The sequence below is a fragment of the Falco naumanni genome, chromosome 3 (assembly GCF_017639655.2).
Source record: "Falco naumanni isolate bFalNau1 chromosome 3, bFalNau1.pat, whole genome shotgun sequence".
NCBI classification, from domain to species: Eukaryota; Metazoa; Chordata; class Aves; order Falconiformes; family Falconidae; genus Falco; species Falco naumanni.
In genome coordinates, this window is record NC_054056.1 from 1,919,077 (window position 1) to 1,941,991 (window position 22,915).

Below are 22,915 nucleotides of genomic sequence, written 5' to 3' on the forward strand. Positions count from 1 at the left end.
ATCCACACTCCCAAAGGCACAGCAACAGGCTGTTTTCAGGATGGACTGGCACACCTGCATCCACCCAGGGAAGAGATCCTCTCCCCATCCCCCTGGGTGCCACTCTGCGGGACTGTCGCTTCAAAATTCAAGTCAGAACAGACTTTGGGATGACAGCAGACCCTTACCAGGGAGTGCTCATGCTGAAGAGCAGCAGCGTTTCAATGGCCAGCACTCAGTTCACACCCTTGCAATTGTATGCTTGAATAATTCCAAGAAAAATAAACTGGTAACTTGGGTAAAAATTTATTTTACATACAGACCATTGCAACTCAACTATTAATCAAGAGAAGTTATTTTTCCTTTACAGGAAGTGACCGGCTGGTCTGAGATTAACAGAAGTCTAAGCCTGAGAGCTGGGATTTTAGTTTGGAAATCAGATCTTGGGAGAAGGCTCCTTCCGAGCACCACTCAGTTCAGTGAGGAGCTGCAGGACTTTAACTGCAGGACAGCTGCACTGCACAGTGCTGGGAGCAGATCCCCAGAGTCAGTTCGGACCTTTCCACATCTGAACTTGCCGAGACAGATGATGGCTGGAAAGGTACCGACGCATTTCCAGTATTTTGTTCAGCTCTCAAACTAGAAATGAAACAGCACAATCTCTGTGAAGTACAAAACATCGAGTTACAGGGCAGCAGACGAACAGGACAGCAATAATGGTGAGGACCCTCCTAAGCTAAGTGTTCTACATGTAGCGGGTTCCTGGCCCAGTTCACACTATGGCCCTAGTTCAAATGGACAGAGTACAAAAAATACTTCAACCAATAATTAATTGTACTGGAAACAAACAGTCTACTAAAAAGCAATTCTTACTCTAGGTGCCAATGAGTCCTTAAAAGCAGGGAGGGGAGTGAGGAGCTGCACTTGGGCAGTGCTGCCAGGATCATTCACGCTGCTCCATTTTTACTTTGGGAGGTCTCAGGAAGGTCCTGTTTTTCTTTTCTTTCTTCCCCTTTGTATTTGCCTGGAAATTTCTCCAGCTGTCCACACGACCATCTCGACTTTCCTGGGAACAACAGAGAGGAAGAGGAGAGTTAAGAAGTGGAAGAGCCAGAGAACGAGCAGTACATACCACTTTCAAGAGATCAATTGCAATTTCCCCCTTCCAGCATGCAGCACCCTGGCAGCCAGGGTGAAAAGCCACTGCGAAGAGCCAGAGTGATAGATGAAGCACAGTGGAACTACAAGTGAGCTCACAAACACCAGTATAAGCACTGTGCAGGTTTCTCGTTTCAGAAGCAACCAGCTTGGGTTGTACAGTCTTGACTAGAGCCTGCTGAATCCTCTGATGTGCAAAGGAAACAACAAACCTCATCTCCACTGGATGTTCCTAACCCGTCAGCCCAGAACGTGCCATTTCCTCACTGTGTCCCACATCCTTGAGATGGCTCTGCTTGTGCTGCAGCTTGGAGGCAGGGAAAAGAGACAAGGAAAACCTACTGCTGTCTTACCTCATGCTTCTTGCCCCAAGCTTCATCACAAAGACACAATGGGAAAAGGTCTCTGATCCACTCTTTTCTCCTCTCCCTGGCCTACCGGCAGAGCAGCAGAAATCCCTCATGGGGAAATAAGGAAAGAAAACCAAAACCTACCAAACAAAAAAACCCTCACGCCCCTCCCACAAAGCCAACTTACAATCCCTACAGGCTGAAGATTTCACAGCAGGACAGAACAAGTCCAGGGATGGTCCAGTTCACAGCATGGGATCCATACTCAAGGCCCATCTGACCAAGCTATAAATACTGGGGCTGCACTCAGGCTCTGGTGACAATACCTGTCTGCTTCGCTCCCCTCCTTCCCCATGGCAGGACAGGGAAGGCCAGGCACTAGGAGTGATCTGCAGGATGGGGCAGAGTGCACCCTCAGCAAGTTGGCAGATGACACAAAACTGGGAGGAGAGTCCGCTGGGCCAGAGGGCCATGCCACCATCCAGAGGGACCTTGGCAGGCTGGAGGAATGGGCTGACGGGAACCTCATGCAGTTCAACAAGGAGAAGCGCAAAGTCCTGCCCCTGGGAAGGGAACAACCCCTGGCACCAGCACGTGCCGGGGGCTGCCTGGCTGGCAAGCAGCTTGGTGTTCTGGTGGACATGAGGCTGACCATGAGCCAGCAACATGCCCTTGCTGCAAACAGGCGAATGGTGTCCTGGGCTGTGTTAGGCAAAGTATTGCCAGCAGGTTGAGGGAATTGATCCTTCCCCTCTGCTCAGCACCAGTGAGGCCACCACTGGAGTGCAGTGTCTAGCACTGAGCTCCCCAGTGCAAGAAAGACGTGGACATACTACAAGGAAAATTAAAGGACTGGAGCATCTCTCATGAGAAAAGGCTGAGAGCTAGGAATGTTCCACCTGGAGAAGACAAGGCTCAGGGGGATCTCATCAATATGTACCAGTATCTGAAAAATGGTGGAAAGATAACTGAGCCAGGCTCTTCTTGATGTCCAGTGCCAGAACCACAGGCCATGGGCACAAACTGAAACACAGGAGGCTCCACCTGAACATCTGAAACATGTTTTTATTGAGGGTGACCGAGCACTAGAACAGGTTGCCCAGAGAGGTTGTGGAGTCTCCATCACTGAGGATATTAAAAAGGCATCTGGACATGGTCCTGGGCAACTCAATCTAGGTGGCCCTGCTTGAGCAGGAGGGTTGGACCAGGTGGACCTGAGAGGTCCATTCCAACCTCAACTATTCTGTGATCACATTTTTGCTAGGAATAAGAAGACTGTATGGCAACTTCAGTTCTAACCTACTTGTCTCCCTACAGTTTGTTGGTGGAAGCTGTTCTTGAAATTACCAAGAAAGCGAATTTTGAGGGAAAGTAGATGTTCCAGCCTGGTCCTTGTAAAATATGTCAAGATGTAATTCAGCTCCCAAAGCAGCCTATGAATAGCTTCTAGAAACAGCAGGCAACCACTTGGATGACACAGATATTCCTATGAGGATTCAGAAGTACTGCAAAACATACACAAGGGACAAAACCTACAGGTCTTTAGGGTAAAGAGACAGGATCAGAACTAAGACACAGTGTGCAGACAAGGATTGGAATCACCTGGAACAGGAGAGCCCAGAAGAGCAGTGCAGCGGTACAATGTGAGCGCCTTTAAAGGTTGGGATTTTTGTGTTGGGATTGTCTGGTTGTTTTGGTTTCTTTTAAACTGAAACTGCACCACAACTGCAAAATACTAAATTTTTTTTTCCTTACAGTTTAAATATCATTCAAAGCAGCAACACACATACTCCTTAAGGATGCATTTTAAAGGCAGTCACTGAATTAGCACACATACAGGAGCAGCTAAGAATTCATTTGTTATTTTGCCTTCAATCACTCTCTCTCAGTGATGGTCACAAGCAGAAATAAGCTTCTTATTCTTGTGTATTCCCATGACGCATTTTGGACATGAACACCTGGCTTTGCCACTGCCTTTTCATGTGGATTAAATGGTCACCAACAAGGCTCTGGAGAAAACAGGTGCAATGCTGAGGTTCAGCTGTCTAGGACTGGTTAAGGACGTGCAGCTCCACTTTCCACAGGGTGCCAGTCCAGCTCGCATGCTTCTCTCCCCGATACCCTCTTTTTTAAAGTCCTCTTGAACTGAGGAATAGACTGCTACCCACCTTTGGATTAAGTGAACAATCTAGCTCATCTTTTCATGAGGTCCTGCACACCATTACTGACTTCTTTCCTGCCTTCCACCCACCACATGCCACAAGACTTCGCCTCTGGTGTGTAATGAGGGGAGAGTTACAGGCTAGATCAAATATTTTGGCAGGTTGTAGGTGTGACCCCTAGAATAGCAGCACAACAACCATAAAGCTACTTCTGATACACCTAAACCCTGAATACAACGTGGAAGGGTCAAAGGGAAGTGACTGTCACTCACATGTCTGACATTCACAGGAGGTACAGATTCCCTGAGTGTTAGCAACCAGGCTGAAAAGTACTGATAACCGTCCACACTAGTGGTTCAACAGCTGCCAGATTAAGTTTTACTGGTGACCAGTGACCTGGGCTAAGCAGCAATTCAAGTTTCTGGCTAGGGACAAGAATGAACTGCTGACAGAGCTGAGGAATACTGTATCGTAATCTACCAGACCTGTTTGGGAAAAGCCCTATCAGCGGGCTCTTCTCCCCACACGAGGACAAAAAAACAGGCTTGTGCACGATCTTTTACCAAGTGTCTACTTAAACTGTCTTACAGCACCTGCAGACGAAAGGTCTCTCCCCCCTTTAGGGGCATTCCCTGCAGCATGGCCAAGAATCACTCAGGCCTATCCTGTAAGTTAAGCTGCTGATTACCTCAAAGTTCTTCTGCCATTCTCGCTCTCGTTTAGCTTTCTCTTGTGCCTCAATTTCCTCTTCCCTCTGCCGCTTCCTGGAAAGGAAGCCACAAAGAAGCTGTGAACACATAAACACCTACTTTAAAGAAACACAGTAATACTTTGAAAACTCTCAGAAGGCTCTTGTGATTTCTTGGCAGATTAAAGAGCTTATCAGAAAAGATAAATATGTACACCTAAGATAGCAGAGCAAATACAGTTTTATTACAAATCTGGAAAAGCAACAACCAGGAAAGACGGTTTGGCACCACTGACAGCATTCATGGATTTAATTATTGAGTCAGCTTCTCTTGCTCGGCAAAACAAGTTGCACTCCATAACTTTAGCTGTAAATCCCTGAAACTGTTGAGAATACACGCTTTGAGAAGTTAATAAGCACCTGAGCACGCAAGGTAAGAATGACATTCTTTTCCCCCCTAATTTTAATTTGTAATCAAAAATAGTGCCCTGCAATCATCTCCCAGACTGATTTCACTGACCAGTCGAGAAACTCTGCTCTATGAAGTGCATCCACAGTGAGCACTCAGGCAACATGTGATCAAAACACTTAAAATAGTTCAGGATCACACATGGCACAGGGTATCTCTGAATTACAATTAAAAGTCAATTATTTGCATGCTAACAACATGCAGATATGTGCCACCATTTAACTGTTTTGGCTGGCCTCTCAAGGGGGTCCCTCTGGCTCTCTACAGCTCCCTGACAGGAGGGTGTAGGTGGGGGGGGTGTCAGTCTTTTCTCCCAGATAACAATAGGCAGGACAAGGGGAAACGGACTCAAGTTGCGCCAGGGGAGGGTCAGATCGGGTGTTGGGAAACATTTCTTCACTGAAAGGGTGGGCAGGCACTAGAACAGGCTGCCCAGGGAGCTGGGGGGGTCACCGTCCCCAGGGGTGTTTAGAAAACACGTAGATGTGGTACTCAGGGACACTGTTTAGTGATGGACTTGGCAGTGCCAGGTTAACGATTGGACTTGATGAGCTCAAAGTTCTTTTCCAACCAAAATGATTTTACGATTCTGTAAGAGTACATAAGATACCTATCAATGTCTTAAATACAGGAGGGCAAGTTTCCTGTTTGCATTTCTCAAGCACAGAGGTCTACAACCCACAGGCCGCCCAGAGAAGTGGCGGAATCTACATCACGGAAAGTCAGCTTGACAGGACCCTCGTTAATCTAATCCAAGGCCCTGCTTTCAGCAGAGGTTGGACCAGATGATCTCCAGAGGCCCGTTCCAACTCGAGACTTTTTTAAGACTCTATGATTCCTTATCTTCTCTGAGGAAGCATGAGAAGGGATGAAGAGCCCGAACTACACAAGCAGAGTGCTGCTCGTACCTTTCATGCATTTCTTTTGCTTCTCTTTCTTTCCTCTTAATTTCCAGTTCAGCAAAGAGCTTCATCGTCTGTTTGTATACAGCTTGTTTGAACTGTAAAACACAAACCCAGTGTCAAAATAATGCCCGTTAACAGAGCAGTCTAACTTACATAAAATGTAAGAAGCATAAAAAGAACGTGAACCATATGTATGTTTACATAGTCCCAAATCCTGCCTTGACAGTAGTCGGTAGCAGTGGCATATGAAAACGCATGAAACACTGGTTAGATTCTTGCCCTGACACCAGGAAACAACTACTCATTAGTCTCACATTAGTCTCTTGTCTTCACGAAGCTGTGCCTAAATAGAACTGTTCATTTCAAGCTCTCTTAGTCTTCTGTTAAATCTTGCAATTTTTTGACAAAAACCAGAAAATTCATCACTGTTCAGATAGTAATGCCCCAGTGGGCCTTCTCGATGTGTTGTAAAAGTCTAGCATTGGCCTTCCAGTTCCAGGGAACATCAGTATACTTAAACCAAACTTCATTACTAAAGAACAGCAAGAGACTTCTGAAAATCAATGGAAAATAAGATGTTTAAGGGGCTACTGTGGTGACATTAAGAGGAAAAAAACACTTTGTAGTAAAAAGAAAGGCGATGACAATAAGACTAATGCTATCAGTGTTTGATAATTACCTATCATTCTGTTAAAACCTCTAATATCACTTGACTTTTTCAGACTAGAAACCAGGTAAGAACTACGTTATGTCATGCCTTTTTTAATAAAAGTGATTTATGGCAGAACAGCACATCTGTCCTCGAGTGCTATATGGAAGACACAGCCAAAACAGCTCTTACTACAAAATGTCACTAAAAGCACATTTCAGACATGCTGCAGTGGGTTCTATATATGCCTTTGCTGGCAGCAAGAATGCTACAGTTCCAGCATTCAGAACACAAGAAATTCAATTCAAAAAAGACTGTATAATGTGCGAGCAACGAAGACTTGCTCCAAGAAGAGAACAGGGTATTTTGATTAATATAATCTCATGATCTATTTAATCTTTACACCACAGTTAAACTATTTTCTAAAATATACAGGTATTATCCAACACATGGTACTCTACAGTGGCTTATCGGAGTTTGTTCTTCAAGTGCAAGGATTTGCAACACTCTTAAGGCCAATAAATACTTCTGTACTGGTTTTGACTCCTAATTCCTTGAAACACATTTTGTACTCCCCAGTTTCTCTGAACAGTACATGACTTACAACTTCAGGATCATCCTCTTCTACAGTGGGAGGTTTTCCATCTTTCTTCAACTGCTTCTTTTTTTCTTTCACCTAAAGATTCAGAACAAAGATAAAAGCTTAAAAAGTATAATTGTATCCAAGTAGTTCTGCATTCCTGCTTCACTGTGTGGGAAGAACTCTGGACGACAGGAAGTTCTTGATTTGGATCAATGTTTTATTTTAGACCAAAACACCCTGGTCCTAGGTCCAGACAAACACATACAAGATGACTATCACATTAACCGTAGTTACTAAAAATACTATTTTACATACTATTCATTCAACATAATCCCTTTGTTGGTTATTTTTTGTTTTATTTTTAAGATATATTCGTATCTAATATACGCCATCCAAAACAGCAGGAAGCTTGTCCTGCTCTGCAATACTCAAAAGAGTAAAAACAAGCAGAACATAAAAGTGTTCCTTGGTTTAGAGTTCTCACATATCATTCGCTTTCTCAAGCTTGTTCTGTTTTAGTCTACCCACATCACGCAACTAACTTTTTGGTCAACGCAATACAAGCTCCTTATCTTATAGATCATTTCCCCCAAAACTTCCCAGTCTCCTGCTGTCATCATCTACTTTCTTCCATCTACAGATAGCTGAACTGCATCATTCATTCACAGACTTGAAAAAAAAAATATTTAGGTCAGATCATGTGGTCTGACCTAATTATTTCAAGTACTGAATTTCACTGAATTATCTTGCACTGGGCTCAACAGCAGTCTTGGACAAACCACGTTTGCTTATGCCATAAAGAGCTCAGAGTTCACCTGCACAGCTCCATCACAAGTCTTCCTCAGCTCACGTTTTAATGACACAAACATGCAACAGGCATAACAAAAAGAAAATTATGAACAACTGATTACCACCAACCCCCACCCCAGACATTCCTATGGAATACTTACAGTGTGTTCCACATATTCTTTTCCTGCTTGTATCACATCCAAGGCCCTCTTCTTTTGCTCCTGATCTAGCAGCAACTTGTACGCTTTATCTACAGCTAACGAAAAGCATCAACATTAATAGCACCAGTAGTCACATTCACAAGGCATCACAAGACTGCTATTTGTTGACCATACAAATTTTGCTCCCTAAAATCTGGCAAGTTTGGTTGGGTTTAGGGTTTGTTTTGTGTTTTTAAATACATCTAGGTAAGTGATACCATGATTAATCAAGTAAGTTCTGGGGTACAGTAATCGCAGAAACTGTCAGATACTTTTTGGAGTTCGCAGGGTGAAAGTATCAGTCCTAGCAAGTGATGTAGTTACAGGGCATGAGGGAAGTGTAAGGTGCGTAATGGCGTAATGCAAAGCATACGCCTAAACCCATCATATTACTTCTGTCGTAGGGTCTTTGAATGAAATCTAATGCACAGATTGAACAGTTTTTCTTCAACAATCTCAAAACCCCACAGACGTGTTTGTCCCCGTTGCGAACTGTCGATGCAATTACTGCCACCTGGTGACATTTTCTGCTGAAATGCCATGAAATGCCATGCGAGAACTGCTTCTCCCTCATCTCAAGCACCTCTACAGCAGTTCTGCCCACCTGTGGGGCCCCCACCCCTAAAAAACCTTTAAACTAGCTACAGAAAAATAGCAGTCCAACTACTATCATACACTGGCCCAGAAAAAGGGTGACAGCATTACCTTCAAACGCCTTCTGGGCTCTATCTGCATCATCTTGATTTTTGTCTGGATGCACCAATATTGACAACTGCAAGGAAAAGGATCTAGCGATCAAGACCATTTTAAAAGATCAAGAATATTTCAGATTTTTTGTGATAGGAAGGAAATAGTCTCAGATAGAAGGAACCACAGGGGAACACATTCTTTTGTATACAGACAAATCAGCTGACAGCATGTGGAAGTATGCATCAGTAAAACCTTACAAATCTAATACAAACCCTGTAATAAACAGGCTGTCTGAGAAAAACTGCTACAGTGCCTGGGGCTGATACGAACCCCTTGGTCATGCAAGTTGTATATCCTTGGTCTGAAGAAGAAACAAACCTACAAGGATCATCCTCAAAGTTTACCTTCTACTCAACAATGCCTCCCAAGAAGTTCGCCAGTATACCTAAGGCTGTCCAAGTATCTGTTTAAAAAGAATGGGGAAGTTTTTCTTTAGGCTCCTTTACTGAAAGTTAAGAAAACTCCTTGCTGTATTCTCTATCCAGCAGAGACAGGACATTGATCCACCATCATCTTTAGGGCAACCTTAAGTGGGCTGGGAAAGCACACGTCTTCCACCTTCCTTTCCAACTTTCCCCACATGGTTTTTTTTTCCCCTCCCAGACCTCTTGTTTTTGCTGTTGCTGCACGGACTGTCTAGTTTATCTGCATCTTTCCTAGTATAGCGCTCAAAACCAGTCACAGTGCAGCAACTGAAATTGCATCAGTGCCAAAGAATGCAAAATAATTACTTCCTGAACTCTGCAGATGGCACTTTCTAGTTCACTGGAAAAGGGTCTGCCCCCGGTCCTGAACAGCAGCGTGCTGCTGATTGACTCCATCATTTGCTACAGTCAATGTCTTTTTCCTTCTGTTGGCTGTTCCACGTTCTGTATTTAGTGTTTGATTTCTTCAATACACAATTCCATGCACTTTTTTCATTTCTTCGCACTGACTTCAAACCATTTCCCTGTAGTATTCTATCAGCCTAAAGCTATGACAGCCCCAGTTTATTGATCTGCGGAACTGAGAAGTCAGCAACAGACTAGAAGGTTATCCTCCCACTTCCCACACAGGGCAGTAGCCCACATCCCATCACCAACCTGGCAGGCACGTCTGTCTGTCAGCCAGCACAGCTTCCTGCCTAGAGACAATTCTTGACGTTTACAACACTAATTCAGGTGGGAGGCTCCAGCCCTCCAAATACCGTGTTTCTTTGCTGCATGCACCAATAAAACTCAAATTTCTGCTGCAGATGTGTCAGCAGACAAAGTCTCATGTAACATTTCCTGCATTGCGTGGGACATGCAGACAGGTCAGTGAGCAGGGCTGCTCAATGTAACCCAGCTGCTAAAAATGACCACTGAAATCCTTAAAGAAACTTCACAGAAAATACACTCTTGGATCCAAGTCCATGTATTTGAGAAAAATACCTTTTCTCAGTTCTTCTGACAAATTTTGACCTTCTCTTTGAACTGAAGTTCAATTAGTTGATTATTGATACAGGCGTATCAGTTTGCAATAGCCCCATCCCACACTTGACAGGCAAAGAAGTATACCATGCATGGACCAGGGATGCTTCTGCAGCTCTCCTCTTATTGATAGATTGTTCTATGCATTACTTCCCCAAATGGCTACCCGCTCTACCCTGATATAGCTTTACCACCATTTCTCTCATTCCCAAGCACAGCTGCACAATCTCTACAGAGCTTCTAGTTTTCTTCCAGAGGTGCAAAAGCCAAATACCTGCCGGAATCTTTTCTTTATCTCTTCATCTGTGGCTTCAGGATCCATCTGCAGTACCTGAAAGAGACCATGAGAGCACAGCAAGTTCAATGATACTCCCCATGTTTCAGGCTCCTGGTAGCAAGCTCTACACACTTGGTTCACTGGTGTAGAGACACAATGCCAGAAAGCTCCCCCCGTCAGGGTGCTGTTTCAGGAGATGAATTTTCACCTAGCAAACCAGAAACATTTTGAGAGACACCATGTTTGGGACATTCTGCTTTTAGCCATGCTAGATTCCTCCAACTGCGCCAGTGTCCTTTCCACACTGAAGTCTTATGTAGACAGCTGCCATCCCTAAATAGCCACAATTTGTCTGAACCTTCAGCCAGTCCTGTAGCAATGCCTAGTTTGGCAGAAATGGAAGCATATGGTGACTTTGGGGCACTGTCAGATCATTCATAACTGAGAACTTTGGGCAAGAAATGTACTACTTTGTAAGAATTTATTGATTTTATCATTTTGAAAGACAGGAGGGTTTTACTGCCTGGTTTCCATGAACGAGCCCACCTGTCTATGGATCTTTAGGGATGCAGCAGAGTTTAGGAGCTCTTCTGTGAATTAATTTACTGAACAGAAGTCCTAAGCAACAAGTGAGCCTACTCAATGGAGACGCACGCTAGTCTGACACTGAGAATCTGTAAACAAAAAGCACTCTCTTGCAGGAAAGCTACCGTCTACTTCTAAATGGCTTTCTTAATTTACTCTCCAAGTCAAGTACTATAGTCTACACAGCACCGAACACTGCCAAGGTGAATCTGCCAACTGATCTGGCTGACCAGCTCTAAATTGGGACTACAAAAGGCACCCGAGACTTTAAAAAGGCAGACAAAGATGGTATCAGGAAGGAAAACAAACAGGGAAAGCCAGCTCCAGATGAACACCATACTGTTTTATCCACTGTCTTCCTCAGTTTTTATAGTCATCAGGACTTCCTAACTGACTGCAACTGGAATCAAACCAAGTAATGTGTGAGAGAATTATCCGTTTTCCAGTGACTCCTCAAAGATCGCTCACTAGCGTGAAGAGTGAAAGTTCTTCTCTCATTCGACGCACTATGCAGGTTCAGTGGGATGAAGATCCAAAATAAAAGACACAACTAGAAATGCCACGTCAAAAGTGCTCAGAACAGGACCTGACAGGCATGCCACCTATAGCCATTATAGTCTCATTCAGAAAGTACCTAGCATTAACCCGCCAAATCTTCTAGTGTTGTTGCACAAAGGAAATGTGTCAAAAGAATATAGTTTGTGCCTGACATAAAACAGTGAAAAATAGAGCAGGAAGACACACACCACCTTTCTGTCTTCTGTAAGCCTTCTGCACAGTAATGTAGAGATATTTTTCTTTCTTTATGCTCCATCTTTTTACTGAAATAAATACCCAGTAAATCTGGAAGTTGGTATACGCAGTCAGAAGAAGGGAGGATAAAACATTCAAACTAACCTCAAAAGGGTTCAGGTTGAAATAGGAAGATCCAGGTCGGGTCAGCCTGTCAATTTGGTTTTTTGATGTTAAAACAGAGTCACGTTTTTCAATTTGTTTTACCTGAAGAACAAGAGAGATCTCTATTAACTGACCGTCACGATGTGCTTACCTGTGCTCCCACGCGATTACTTAGACCAGTCATCATCATTCCATGCTACAACTCACAATACCTCTTGCTCATCCCAAGTCTGTAGTTATTTGACTCAAGTGCCAGCAGAGTACATCTTTCCAGACTTCTCTACCACATGACAATATTTTTAACATTGTACTTTATAAAGAACCCTAGAAAGCACTCCTGCCTGTCTCTCCCATGGCTGGCTCAGCAGTTGTGGTTTTTCCCCTCACCTTGCTCCTACACTGGCAGTGCCACAGTGACTCCTTGGGCACCTACCCCCCCACCACTGCTGACCCCCCACCGGCAGGTCAGCCCATAAACACCTCCAGTGATACCGGTGCAAGTACCCGAGACCACCGCCTTCTGACCACAGGTGGTCCAGCACAGTTCAGTTCTGTAGGTATTAGGCCAAAACAAACCCTGCATCGCACACCAGGCTTGTCTTTATTTAAAAAAAACGGCACCCACCACGGCGGCACTGCCTGTCGGCCGGCAGGCTCAGGGAAACGCACACAAGCTGCGCACCAAGTCGTGGAGCCCTGCACGGGCTGGGGGAAGGGGCCTCGCACCCCGCGCCCGCGGGCACCCTGCCCACCCAGGGGCCTCGCACCCCGTGCCCGCGGGCACCCTGCCCACCCAGGGGGCTCGCACCCCGTGCCCGCGGGCACCCTGCCCACCCAGGGGGCTCGCACCCCGTGCCCGCGGGCACCCTGCCCACCCAGGGGGCTCGCACCCCGTGCCCGCGGGCACCCTGCCCACCCAGGGGGCTCGCACCCCGTGCCCGCGGGCACCCTGCCCACCCAGGGGGCTCGCACCCCGTGCCCGCGGGCACCCTGCCCACCCAGGGGGCTCGCACCCCGCGCCCGCGGGCACCCTGCCCACCCAGGGACCGGGCGCCGCGGGAGAGGCGGGCACGGAGCGGGCGGCGCGCAGCTCCCACCGGCTCGGTGCGAGGCAGTGAGGCGCGGGCCGCACGCCGGGGCCCTGCCCCCGGGCCCAGCGGGGCCCTTCGGAGGGCGGCAGAGGCCGGCGCGCCCGGGGAACGCCCGCTCTCCCCGTGCCGGCGCCTGCCGCCGGCCCGCCCCGGGCGCCGCTCGCCCTCCGCCCGCCTGTCGCCGCAGGGCCCGCACCGGCCAGGCCCGGGGCCCGGCGCGTTCCCCTCGGGGCGGCCCGGCGCCGCGCGGCCCGCCAGGCCCCGGCGCTGGGAGGAGAGGCCGCCGGACGCCGGGCGCGGGCGGGCAGGGCCCGGGGGGCGGGGCCGGGCCGCCCCCCCGCCGCGGCGGCGCCGGTACCTCGTTGTAGAAGGTGAGGAACGCCTCCTCGGCGGCGCCCCCCGCCCCGGGCTCCCCCGCCGCCGCCGCCATCGCCAGCACCACGTGATGCCGTGCGCACACACGTGAGCACGGCGGCGCCCCCGGCACGTGACCACCGCGCGCGCCACGGCGGCAGGACCCGCCCCGCTGCCCCGCGGTCCCGGCCGCTCCGCCCGGGGTGTGTGCTCGGGGCGGGGGCCGGAGCCGCCGCGCCGCGGGGCGGGCGAGCGCGGCCAGACCGGACCCGCCGGCCGCAAGGGCCCGGCCCCCAGCGCTGGGCGGGCCGCGGAGCGCCGGGCGCGAGGGCTGCGCATGCGCGCGCCGTGACGCGTGGGGCCGTGCCGGGCCTCGTCCGCGCGGCGCTCCAAGGGCAGGCGGCGATGGCGGCGGTGGCGGCGGCGGCGCGGGGCGGGCTGCGCGGGGCCCTCGTGGCGCAGCAGCAGCGCTGGAGCTCGGGCTCGGGCGCCGACCAGGTGGGTGCGCCCGTCGCGGGTGCCCGGTCGCGGGTGCCCGTCGGTGCGGGCCGTGGGTGCCTCCTCCACCACCGCCGTCTCTCCCCGCAGCTGGGCGAGCTGGGCAAAGGCGCCGGGAAGGGCGGCGGCGGCGGCGGCGCCATCCGTGAGGCCGGCGGTGCCTTCGGGAAGAAGCAGGCGGCGGAGGAGGAGCGGTACTTCAGGTGAGCGCGGCCCCCACCCCACCCCGCCCCGCAGCCGGGATCCCCCCCGCACACACACACAGCCGAGACGCCCCCTCCTCAGCCGAGCCCCCCCACACACAGAGCCAGGACCCACGCACACACAGCCGAGCCCCCCACAGACACGCAGCCGGGACCCCCCAGGCGCACACAGCCGGACCCCACACGCACAGCCAGGATCCCCTCTGCAGCCGAGCCCCCCCCACACACACACACACACAGAGCCAGGACACACACACCCACACACGCACACACAGCCGAGCCCCCCCACACACACAGAGCCACAGCCGAGCCCCCCCACGCATGCACAGCCAGGACCCCCCCTGCCGTGCGGGTGCTGCAGCTCGCACCGTGCTCTCTCGCAGGGAGAAGGAGCGGGAGCAGCTCTCTGCCTTACGGAAACACCATGAGGAGGAGATCGACCACCACAAGAAAGAGATCGAACGTCTGCAGAAAGAAATCGAGCGCCACAAGCACAAGATCAGGCAGCTGAAGGACGATGACTAAGCTGATGCTGTTGCTGAATGTCCATGGCTGGTACAGACCGTGGTGTGTAACAGCGCTGACTTTGTGCTTTGGCCAACGTAATCCAAATTTGTCCAGCTATACTGTGGTATATGTCAAATGCGACAATGTCAAATAAACTACTCACTGGCTTTTTTTCTCTTCAGTAACTGTTTAATGAAAAAAACATAATAACCCACTGCCTGGTTTTAAACCTCCTTGACCTTCCAAAATAAGGATATACTCTTCAATAGGCAGTCCGATGCAGAACTTCACTATTTGCTTTAGGTTTATTTGAAAGAAACGATCCCTTATACTTACAGTACCTGTCCAGAGGCCTGTTCACACAGGAGTAGCTTTGTCTCAAGAAAACTGTCACTGTGGTTTAGGGGGGAGATGGCTCTCCACACTGAACTAACAAGAATGTAAAAAACGGGGTGGGGGGGGGGTGGGGTTGCCCTTAGTGTTCAGTGCCATGAACAAGAGAGGAAAAATACTATTCTATGTTACGGAGATTTCGCTTGTGGTGGTGCCAGGTTCTCAGGTGCTTCCAGGAGCTCAACAAGGCAGCTGAGATCCTGAGCAAATGTTCTTTTCTGCAGAGACTTTGTAATTGCTCAGTAGTGGGGTTTTTTTCTGTCTCTAGTTCTCTATGTTCCTTATCAAAGTCCCTTTACAAAGAAGGATGAGTTAAGATTAATTTTATGCAGGTTTGGTTACTTTTGCAATTTTCGTATAAGAAATTCATGGTAAAACATCCAGCAAGTAATCTATTGAAATAGTGCAGCCTTACTGCACTAAGCCCTGACAAGACAGGGATTTTATGTAACGAGAGCAGGCAGGTAAGGAACAGCCTTTCCCTCTGCACCTGCACTGCTGTGTCTGTAAGTCTGCCTGAACAGGCTGAATTTCTGCCCCTGCTGAAGCCTGGTGTGTGTTGCGCTGCAGTGAAGCTGGGCTCGGGGGAGGAGCGGCTGGAACTGCCCTGACTGAAACGGCAGGAGGCAAGTTGGAGCCTTTGATGCAGAAAGTTTTGACAAGGGTGTGACTGGCTGGCTGAAGGTGTCCCAGTTTCTCCTGTGTTAACTGGTACAACCCCAGCCAGCTGCTCCCCTTGGACCACTTTCCCCTGTGGAACATGGCAGCTAGTGGTACATCTTGTCTACAGAGTAAATGACAGCACTGTTGCTCTAATGAAGAGTCCGTGCCATAAGAAGCTCTTGTTTAATGGGAATGTCATCCATGTGCTCGGCCGTGGAAGGCAGGCTGCGCTGTGGAGGATGTGGTTGCCTGGCTCTGCTCGGCCTGTGGAAGGTGGTGTTGCAGCGAGCTGTGCGGGGGTCGTGTCGAGCCGTCACTGGGGTCCATCCCTTTTAGTCGGGGCTGATTAATGTGAGCCAAAAATACTATCTCCCCCTCCATACCTCCCCAGGAACATGAAACCTGGTGGGAAGAACTGTCATGAGAAGCTATATACAATTGACCTGTTTAGTTTATACCCATTTAAAAAATCGAAATTTTTTACTCATTTGAAAAATCTTTTTCCATTGTATCTGTCAGCTGGTTGGCCTCCCCTGAAAGCTGTGGAGTCACTAGTGAGATATCCCTACAAAAGACCAATTCCTTGCAAGCGCAGCTACAGTAGACTACGGAATAGCTGAAATAAATATTAGGACAAGTATATTCTGAAGGGAATAGACAAGGGCTTAAATTCATGGCTTTGTGATTTACTTTGCATTTCTGTGCACCACTGAAATCTTACCTGTGCTGCCGTGCAAGCTGAGCTGCAGAGCCTCTGCCTGAGCACTGGTAAGGGGGAGGGGGTTTGCGGTGACCCCCTGTGAGGGTGTTGTGATTTGGGCCGCTGTGAGCGGCTCAGTTTTGCACAAGTTTCAGCGTGGCTCCTATGCCAGTGAATGTGCTGGGTCCCTCACCGCGTGCTCATAAACCCATCTCAGCTTCTGGAGGGAAATGTCTAGTTCAGTCACTGCTTTGCAGTCACCCTGAATTTCTGTCAGATTAGGGCAGTGGAAGTACGCGTGACGAGGACAGGCAGCTGTAGATCTTGACCGAGCAGTCCCTTTCAGCAGCGCTTTGACTGGCAGACAGTGATTATAAAACCATGCCCCCCGACTACAGCTGCCCGAGAAGCTGAACGGATTAGCGATGCTGCTGTGTAAAGCGGACAGTCTCCTTCCTGCTTCCCCCTCTTGTCCTCCCTTTTACGCTCTTGATCTGTTGGACTCCCGGGGGAGTCAGTCAGCCTGTTGTCTCAGCAGCCTGCATTTTGGTTCTGAGCCCAACGAATCTTTTGCTAGGTTAGCAAGTTGAACGGCTTGTGGAGTCCAAAAGTGCCAAACCCACCGCAAAGCAAACGTGAGAAGTGCTGAGGAGGGAGGGGTGTGTGGGGAGGGGGCAGTCTTCTCCAATCCCTCAGTGGGACCTTTGCTAAATTAGAAAGGTGTCTATTTTTATCCAGCTGGCATGATAATTGATTTTGCAGCCATCCTCCTACCAGGGATTCCACTTGGCTGTAAACCTTAATGCCCTGGGTGGTGTCTGTTCAATTTGTCCTCGTGATGAGGTTTCTCTGCTCTATTCTACCCACTGACCTCGTCTTCCAGGGAGTCCCAGTAACCTAAATCTCCCTGAAACCAGTTTGCTTTATTCTAAAGGGGGTGACACCCTGGCCCTTCCTAGTATACAGGCACCATTTTATTTCCCGGGCAGTGCAAATCTCCCTGCCTAGCCAAGGGCCCCTCTGCTGAACTTCTCTCCAGAAATCACAAGCCCACCACCCACACATTCCGTGAGCAAATCAGCTCCTACAGGAGCTTCCAGCACCCTGGTCTGGTCACGGCACCCTAACCCTTTCCTTGTGCTGGTTCTGGTGCTCATTAAAACTTTTCATATGCAGGTTCTGTTGCAGAAATGTCTTTCCCTTTTCCTCGGGGTGAGTAAGAAGAATGAGTTTGTGTGGCATCTGGTCACTAGGAAAGGAGGCTCAAGGTGCATGTCTGAAGGGGACTTCTGCCTTTTACCAAAGGAGATGTCAAATCATCCTGGTTTGTGTAGTTTCATCGTCACTGCATCTCCTGAGAAATGTTTTTTTTCTTCTATTAAACTTTGAACTGTCAGTCTCTGCAGTAAGTTACCGAACAACATGGGGTGTATGCTGCTTCTTACTGCTCCTTGTGATACAGCGATACCCCGCCACAGGTGAGTATTGGATCTGGGGTGTTTTACGAAGCTTTTTCTTCCAAGTGGAGTGCAATATGGCAGTAACACCAGCTTGAAGGCTTGTGCCGTGTTTTTTCCACAGCTCCTTTGACAGCGCTTAGGATGAAAAATGTAAGAGAGAGGTCAATGTGCAAGATGTCTGAGTTACAGACAGACCTCTCACCAGAAGTATTTCAGCTACAAGAAGGCAGAGACGATTTAAGATGGTGGCATTTGGTCTGATGCACGTTTCTCCAACAGGGTTTGGTATTCTGGAGTGCACTGCAGTACTGCAGGGCTTCTGACCAGCTATGTGGACATTGGTGTGACTAGGAGGAGGCAGTTTATCTGGGGTTCAGTCATATACTTTCTGGGCCAGAAGATGGAGAGGTGCCAGCTATGGACTGCAGCCACTTCAGCGCATGCCGCTTGCTGTAGAACTCCAGAGTGGGAGTGCTGAGGGTAAAGCAGGATTACACCTCGGATCTGAGATGGTCATGGGGGGGGTTAAGATGGTACAAGCTGTCTAGAGACCTTCCCATAACTCCCCTCCCAGTCCAGTGTGACCTGGAAGACAGGGATCAGCTGTCTTTTGGAAAGCAGTAGCTGCAAACTGCTGGCTCTTTTCAGGCGGTTCTGGTGTGGAGCAACCAAAACCTGACGCTGATGTTTGAAACTGGTGAGGCTGCAAGGATGGCGCTTAGCTCGGACAACAGGCCATAGAGGGGCTTATTGTTCTGGTTTCCTCAATGCTCTGGAATGGTTGGTGGCCGGAATATCTTCCCCTCTGTCCCGCAGGCACAGGGGTACACAAAGGAAGGGATTCTTCTCTCTTCCCTGCCAGCCTGGTGCATCCTGGTTATTTGATTTTTCCTGAGGGCTGGACTGACCCCATTCACAACACCCAAACTCTCAATAGCCACCTACATAACAGATTCATGAAGAAAATACCTCACTTCTTGGAGTGACTTTTATGTCTCAATGAGATGCATATCCTCCCTTACCCCCAGATCCTCTGTCCATCTCTTGCTCCTGCAGATCACGGCCCAACGCTGCCTGGCCACTGCAGAAGCAGGAGAAGTGCCCTGCTCGCAGCTAAACCCCAGCTGGCAATTATTGCTGCAGCAAACAGAGGCTTCTTCCCAAGGCGCTTCATTTGTGTCGCATCCTACAAAAATATGACGGAAATTGCCAAGAATCCTTGGCTGAGGGGTGGGGACAGAAGTAACAAGAGGAAAGTGACTCATCCCAGATCTTCAGCAAGCTGGTTTTAGCACAAGATACCCGGGCTGCCCACTATGGTCTCTTTGGGCCTTTTTGTCACACTCCTCCTCCCCACTCCAGAGCAGAAAAGGGAAATTAGGTAGGATAAAGACAAAGCATATACTTAATTATGTTTTCCTAAAATCAAATACACTCGCTCTGTGCAAGGCAAAATAAACATGTGCAAAAAATAACATGGTAATAACAGCAGTATGGCCTCTGTAGGCAGAAGTTTTCCTGATAATTTCCCTGCTTTAGAGGGGGTGGAACACACTGCGGGCTTCCAGAAGGTTCCTCACTTGTAACTAAAGACTGTAGATTTTTTATTAAGACAAACCTCCTCCACTGGAAGCCTGGGCTTAGGTCAACACATGAGAAGAGCTACATGCAGAGCACTAGAAAACAATATGTTTGCTGGAGGCAGGCACATCCACACCATGTTATCCATGATAGCTGCACCGATAACTGGTCAGAATAAAAAAGCCTAAAGCACCAGAAAATGTCGTATTCCATACGTATGTTAGCAGCTCGCACACAAGCTACAGCGGAGTCAATTCTGTCTGATGTGGAAACAAAGGAATTTCAGTACAAGCTTGGAAGAGGAGTGGCAGGCTGACGGGAACAGGCTGAGCCTCAGCAAAACTCAGCCTCTGGCCATTAGCACAATAGCAGAGTGTCAACAGGTCGCAGGGTAAATACAGCTGCTGAAAAGCCTGATCCCTTCACCTCCTTTGCTCTGTCTGCTAATAGATATGCTCACCTGTTCCCCTGCCAGCACCCAGGGACTCCTGGGTGCTGAAGGAATCAGAAAAGCAGACAGCAGGAGCTAAGGTCTCACCTCTCCACTTAGCTATCGGCTGAGACTGGAGTAACACCATCACCTCCTGCAGTTCACGAGACTTGTGGCCTGCCCTCCCAGACTGATGCAAGACAGCTCTCTGCAGCACAGCTTAACCTTTCCCTTGGTTCCAAGATGTTTTTTGTTCTCCCTCGCCTTGGCCCAGGACTAAATCAGGTTTTCTGCACATCTCTCTAGTTCCAACCCTAGAGAGCTGTAACTGGTATCATTCCAGTACTTTCTAGCAAAAATTTTAAATTACTCTTTATCCCAGAGCATCTAGGACCTCTTTGCAGGCTCATCTTGCTGCCTGGCACTGGACTAACCCTACTACCTGCATGCCATAGCTTGTTCCTGGTTGGTGTTCAGCGTTCAAATCATTTTGGGCTGAGGCTGTTGTACAGAGCACGAGACAAGACCAAACAACAAAGCGACTGCCAAAGCACACGCAGAAGCTAGGGCAGGTAGTAGCTGCATGTATTCTGGAGCAATATAACAGAACCTGGTCCATAAGCCAAAGGACTGAGGTCTACAGCCAGCCTGGAGCTCTGGTACCTTTGTACTAAATGGCAATACAACAGAAGATACCACCTTCTGACATCGTGCTGCCTTTAACAGGCAAGCACCCAGAGAGTAACAGCAGGGCAGGGATTGCTTATAGAAAGAAAGGATTGTAAGCCCCCAAAACATAGAGGGCAAGAAAATTCAAAAGTAAAAATGGAAGGAAAGGACCACCTTCAACTGAGGACAAAGAGCAGCACAATTCGAAACTAACAACCCATGCCCCGCTGGCATGGGCAGACAACCGCAAACGTACTGAAGGATGCAGACGTGCCTTTGTGTCAGAATTCAGTCAGGCCCATCACAGAGAACGTGTGTGCAGTCTGCAGCACACAGCAGCAAATTTTCAAACTATTTTCCTCAGTGTAACAAAGGTTCTATTGTCATATGAATCAAAGCTTACAGACCTCACCACAGCAAAAAATATCAGCTAGACTGCTCAATGGAACCAGTATTATAAGGGAAATAATTTCGGTATAGTATTGCAGTGAAAAAGTTACTAGCACTAGTTCCTCCTAAAGAACATGAGGTGGAAGAGTGGCAGCTTTTTGTTAATCCATGTCGAATTACCAATTCTATCTAATGAACACCAACTTAAAAATCGCTTACATTATTAATATCTTAACAGAAATACAGCATGCTAAAGTCCTGTACTGGCAAAAATGCATCAGGCTTAACACAAAATCGATATTGATTTTGGGTAGGAAATGAGAAGTACCAAAAAAGCTCTTGCCCCCAAACCTGCGCCTGCTAATGCTCACAACTATCTGCATATAATTAATTATCCACAAGGGGCTTGGGAAGTACCAATGCAGAACAGATGTGTCAGCACTGCCATCAAGGCTTTTAATTTTGGCAGTTGGTACACTAGGAATCTTCCTGCTGTAAGGTCTGGTAGTGCTCAACAACGAGAATGATTACACTGCCAGAAGTGTGCACGTCTCAATATACATTTTGCTATAGTCACATCATGTTCAGTTGCCAGCTGACAGGACATATGTCATTCGAACCCACATTTCACTCCTGGATACCATTACATACAATATTTTAAGAGCTTTTCAAGACACTTATTAAGCACCACGAAAGTGGCAGGTGCTCAGATCCCTCAATTCCTCTCAATTTTTGTGCTGTGAGAACTCCTTAAACCTATTGTTCTCAACTCACAGTAAAATAAACTGCTGCAGTGAACTCTGCTGGGTAAGGCAGTGAACAGTTGTACCTCCTTCCATCTTCATGCCACAGTAGACCCTACATTCAGCAAAGAGCTGTCACTACTGCCAGATCTGGAGAGGGAAATCGCAGAGGCAGTGCTAATTTCACAAGAGAAGTGGCGTGTCTGCCACCAGACAGGTTCAGCAAGATGGGTTGAACACCTCCAACATCTGTACAAGTTTGCCTCTGACTTCTGGATCAGAAAGCTTCTTGTATTTGCATCAGGCAACACATACAATTTTTACTTATGCTCCACATCAACAGGGATTGAAACACACATACTTAATACACCAATACGGGCAGTCTTCGGGAGGCATTTTGTAATTAAACTTCAGGAAGGACCTTCTCAGAGTCCCAGCATGGCTTGCTTTTATTTCTTCACCAGACTCAAGAGGGGTGGTTGACACAACCACATACATACACACCATATGCACATCCACACACAGGGATTTCCCGGATTCCCTTTGCACGGTGTGCCGGGCCCAGCCACGCACACGTTTACTGTCACATTACACAATGGCAGGACAAGACGAAGGCAGTGCCACATGGCTGGCGCCAACAAGCCGATTTCTCCAGACACACATACTTGTTGCATCAAGTCTGCACTCGCATGGAGATGATCAGACAAGTTACATCTCATCACAGGTTAATTACAGAATAGCAGGCCCTCACGCTGGTGCCCTGAGCAGGGTCCAAACCGCTGCTCCCGAGGTGGCTGCTGCCTCCCTGCTGAGGCGGGCCTGCAGGCCCACTGCCCCAGCGGGCTCACGGCACGACGCGACCCCAGCCAGCCCCGAGAGGCCCCGGAGCCGGAGGGCGCTGCGTCCGCAATGCCCGGCAGCCCCACGGCCCGGGAGCGCTAGCCAGGGCCCGGGAGAGGCTGGGCCAGGCCCGGCACAGCAGCGCCCTAACGAGCCCAGGCTAACCCTGCCGGAGCGCGCCCAGGCCTCGCTGCCCGCGACTGGGGGCTCCGCACCGGCTCCGCCCGGCCACAAGGGCGGCGCCCGCGCTGGCGCCACACGTGAGGGGCGGTGCGGGAGCGGCCCTGCGCGCTCTCTTTGTTCGGAGGCCGCAGGCGGCGCTGCCCCTTTAAATCCCCCCAGCGCCGGCCCTACCGGCGCGCCGGGTTGAAGGCGCTGCGCGATTGGTTGAGGTGCCTCGTTCTCATTGGTCGCCAGGAGGAACGGTGCGTTCCGCCTCCCACGCCTCATAGGCGCGGCTGGCCGCTCGTCCAGAGCGTGAGTTCCTGAGTGGGTGAGGTA

General features: G+C 49.1%; 1 protein-coding gene across 1 annotated transcript; it reads right to left on the reverse strand.

Moving 5' to 3' along the window:
- Positions 1–269: 269 nt before the first annotated feature.
- DNAJC8 (DnaJ heat shock protein family (Hsp40) member C8) lies at positions 270–22,864 on the reverse strand. The gene is made up of 11 exons (XM_040585616.1): positions 22,769–22,864; positions 14,454–14,503; positions 13,342–13,996; positions 11,893–11,994; positions 10,408–10,464; positions 8,638–8,704; positions 7,894–7,988; positions 6,965–7,036; positions 5,715–5,806; positions 4,338–4,413; positions 270–1,045 (listed from the first exon to the last, which is right to left on the reverse strand). The coding sequence occupies exons 1-11, from the start codon at positions 22,862–22,864 to the stop codon at positions 923–925; spliced, it is 1,485 nt and encodes a 494-aa protein (XP_040441550.1). The 3' UTR covers positions 270–922.
- Between the last annotated feature and the right edge of the window lie 51 nt (positions 22,865–22,915).

Bases quoted from the DNA above. Each gene is read 5' to 3' on its own strand.
- DNAJC8 (XM_040585616.1), bottom strand. From the start codon at position 22,864: ATGAGGCGTGGGAGGCGGAACGCACCGTTCCTCCTGGCGACCAATGAG. The intron at 7,037-7,893 runs GTAAGTATTCCA...CTGAATCTTTAG, and splicing joins AAGAATATGTGGAACACACT to GTGAAAGAAAAAAAGAAGCA. The intron at 1,046-4,337 runs GTAATCAGCAGC...TGTTGTTCCCAG, and splicing joins AATGGCAGAAGAACTTTGAG to GAAAGTCGAGATGGTCGTGT.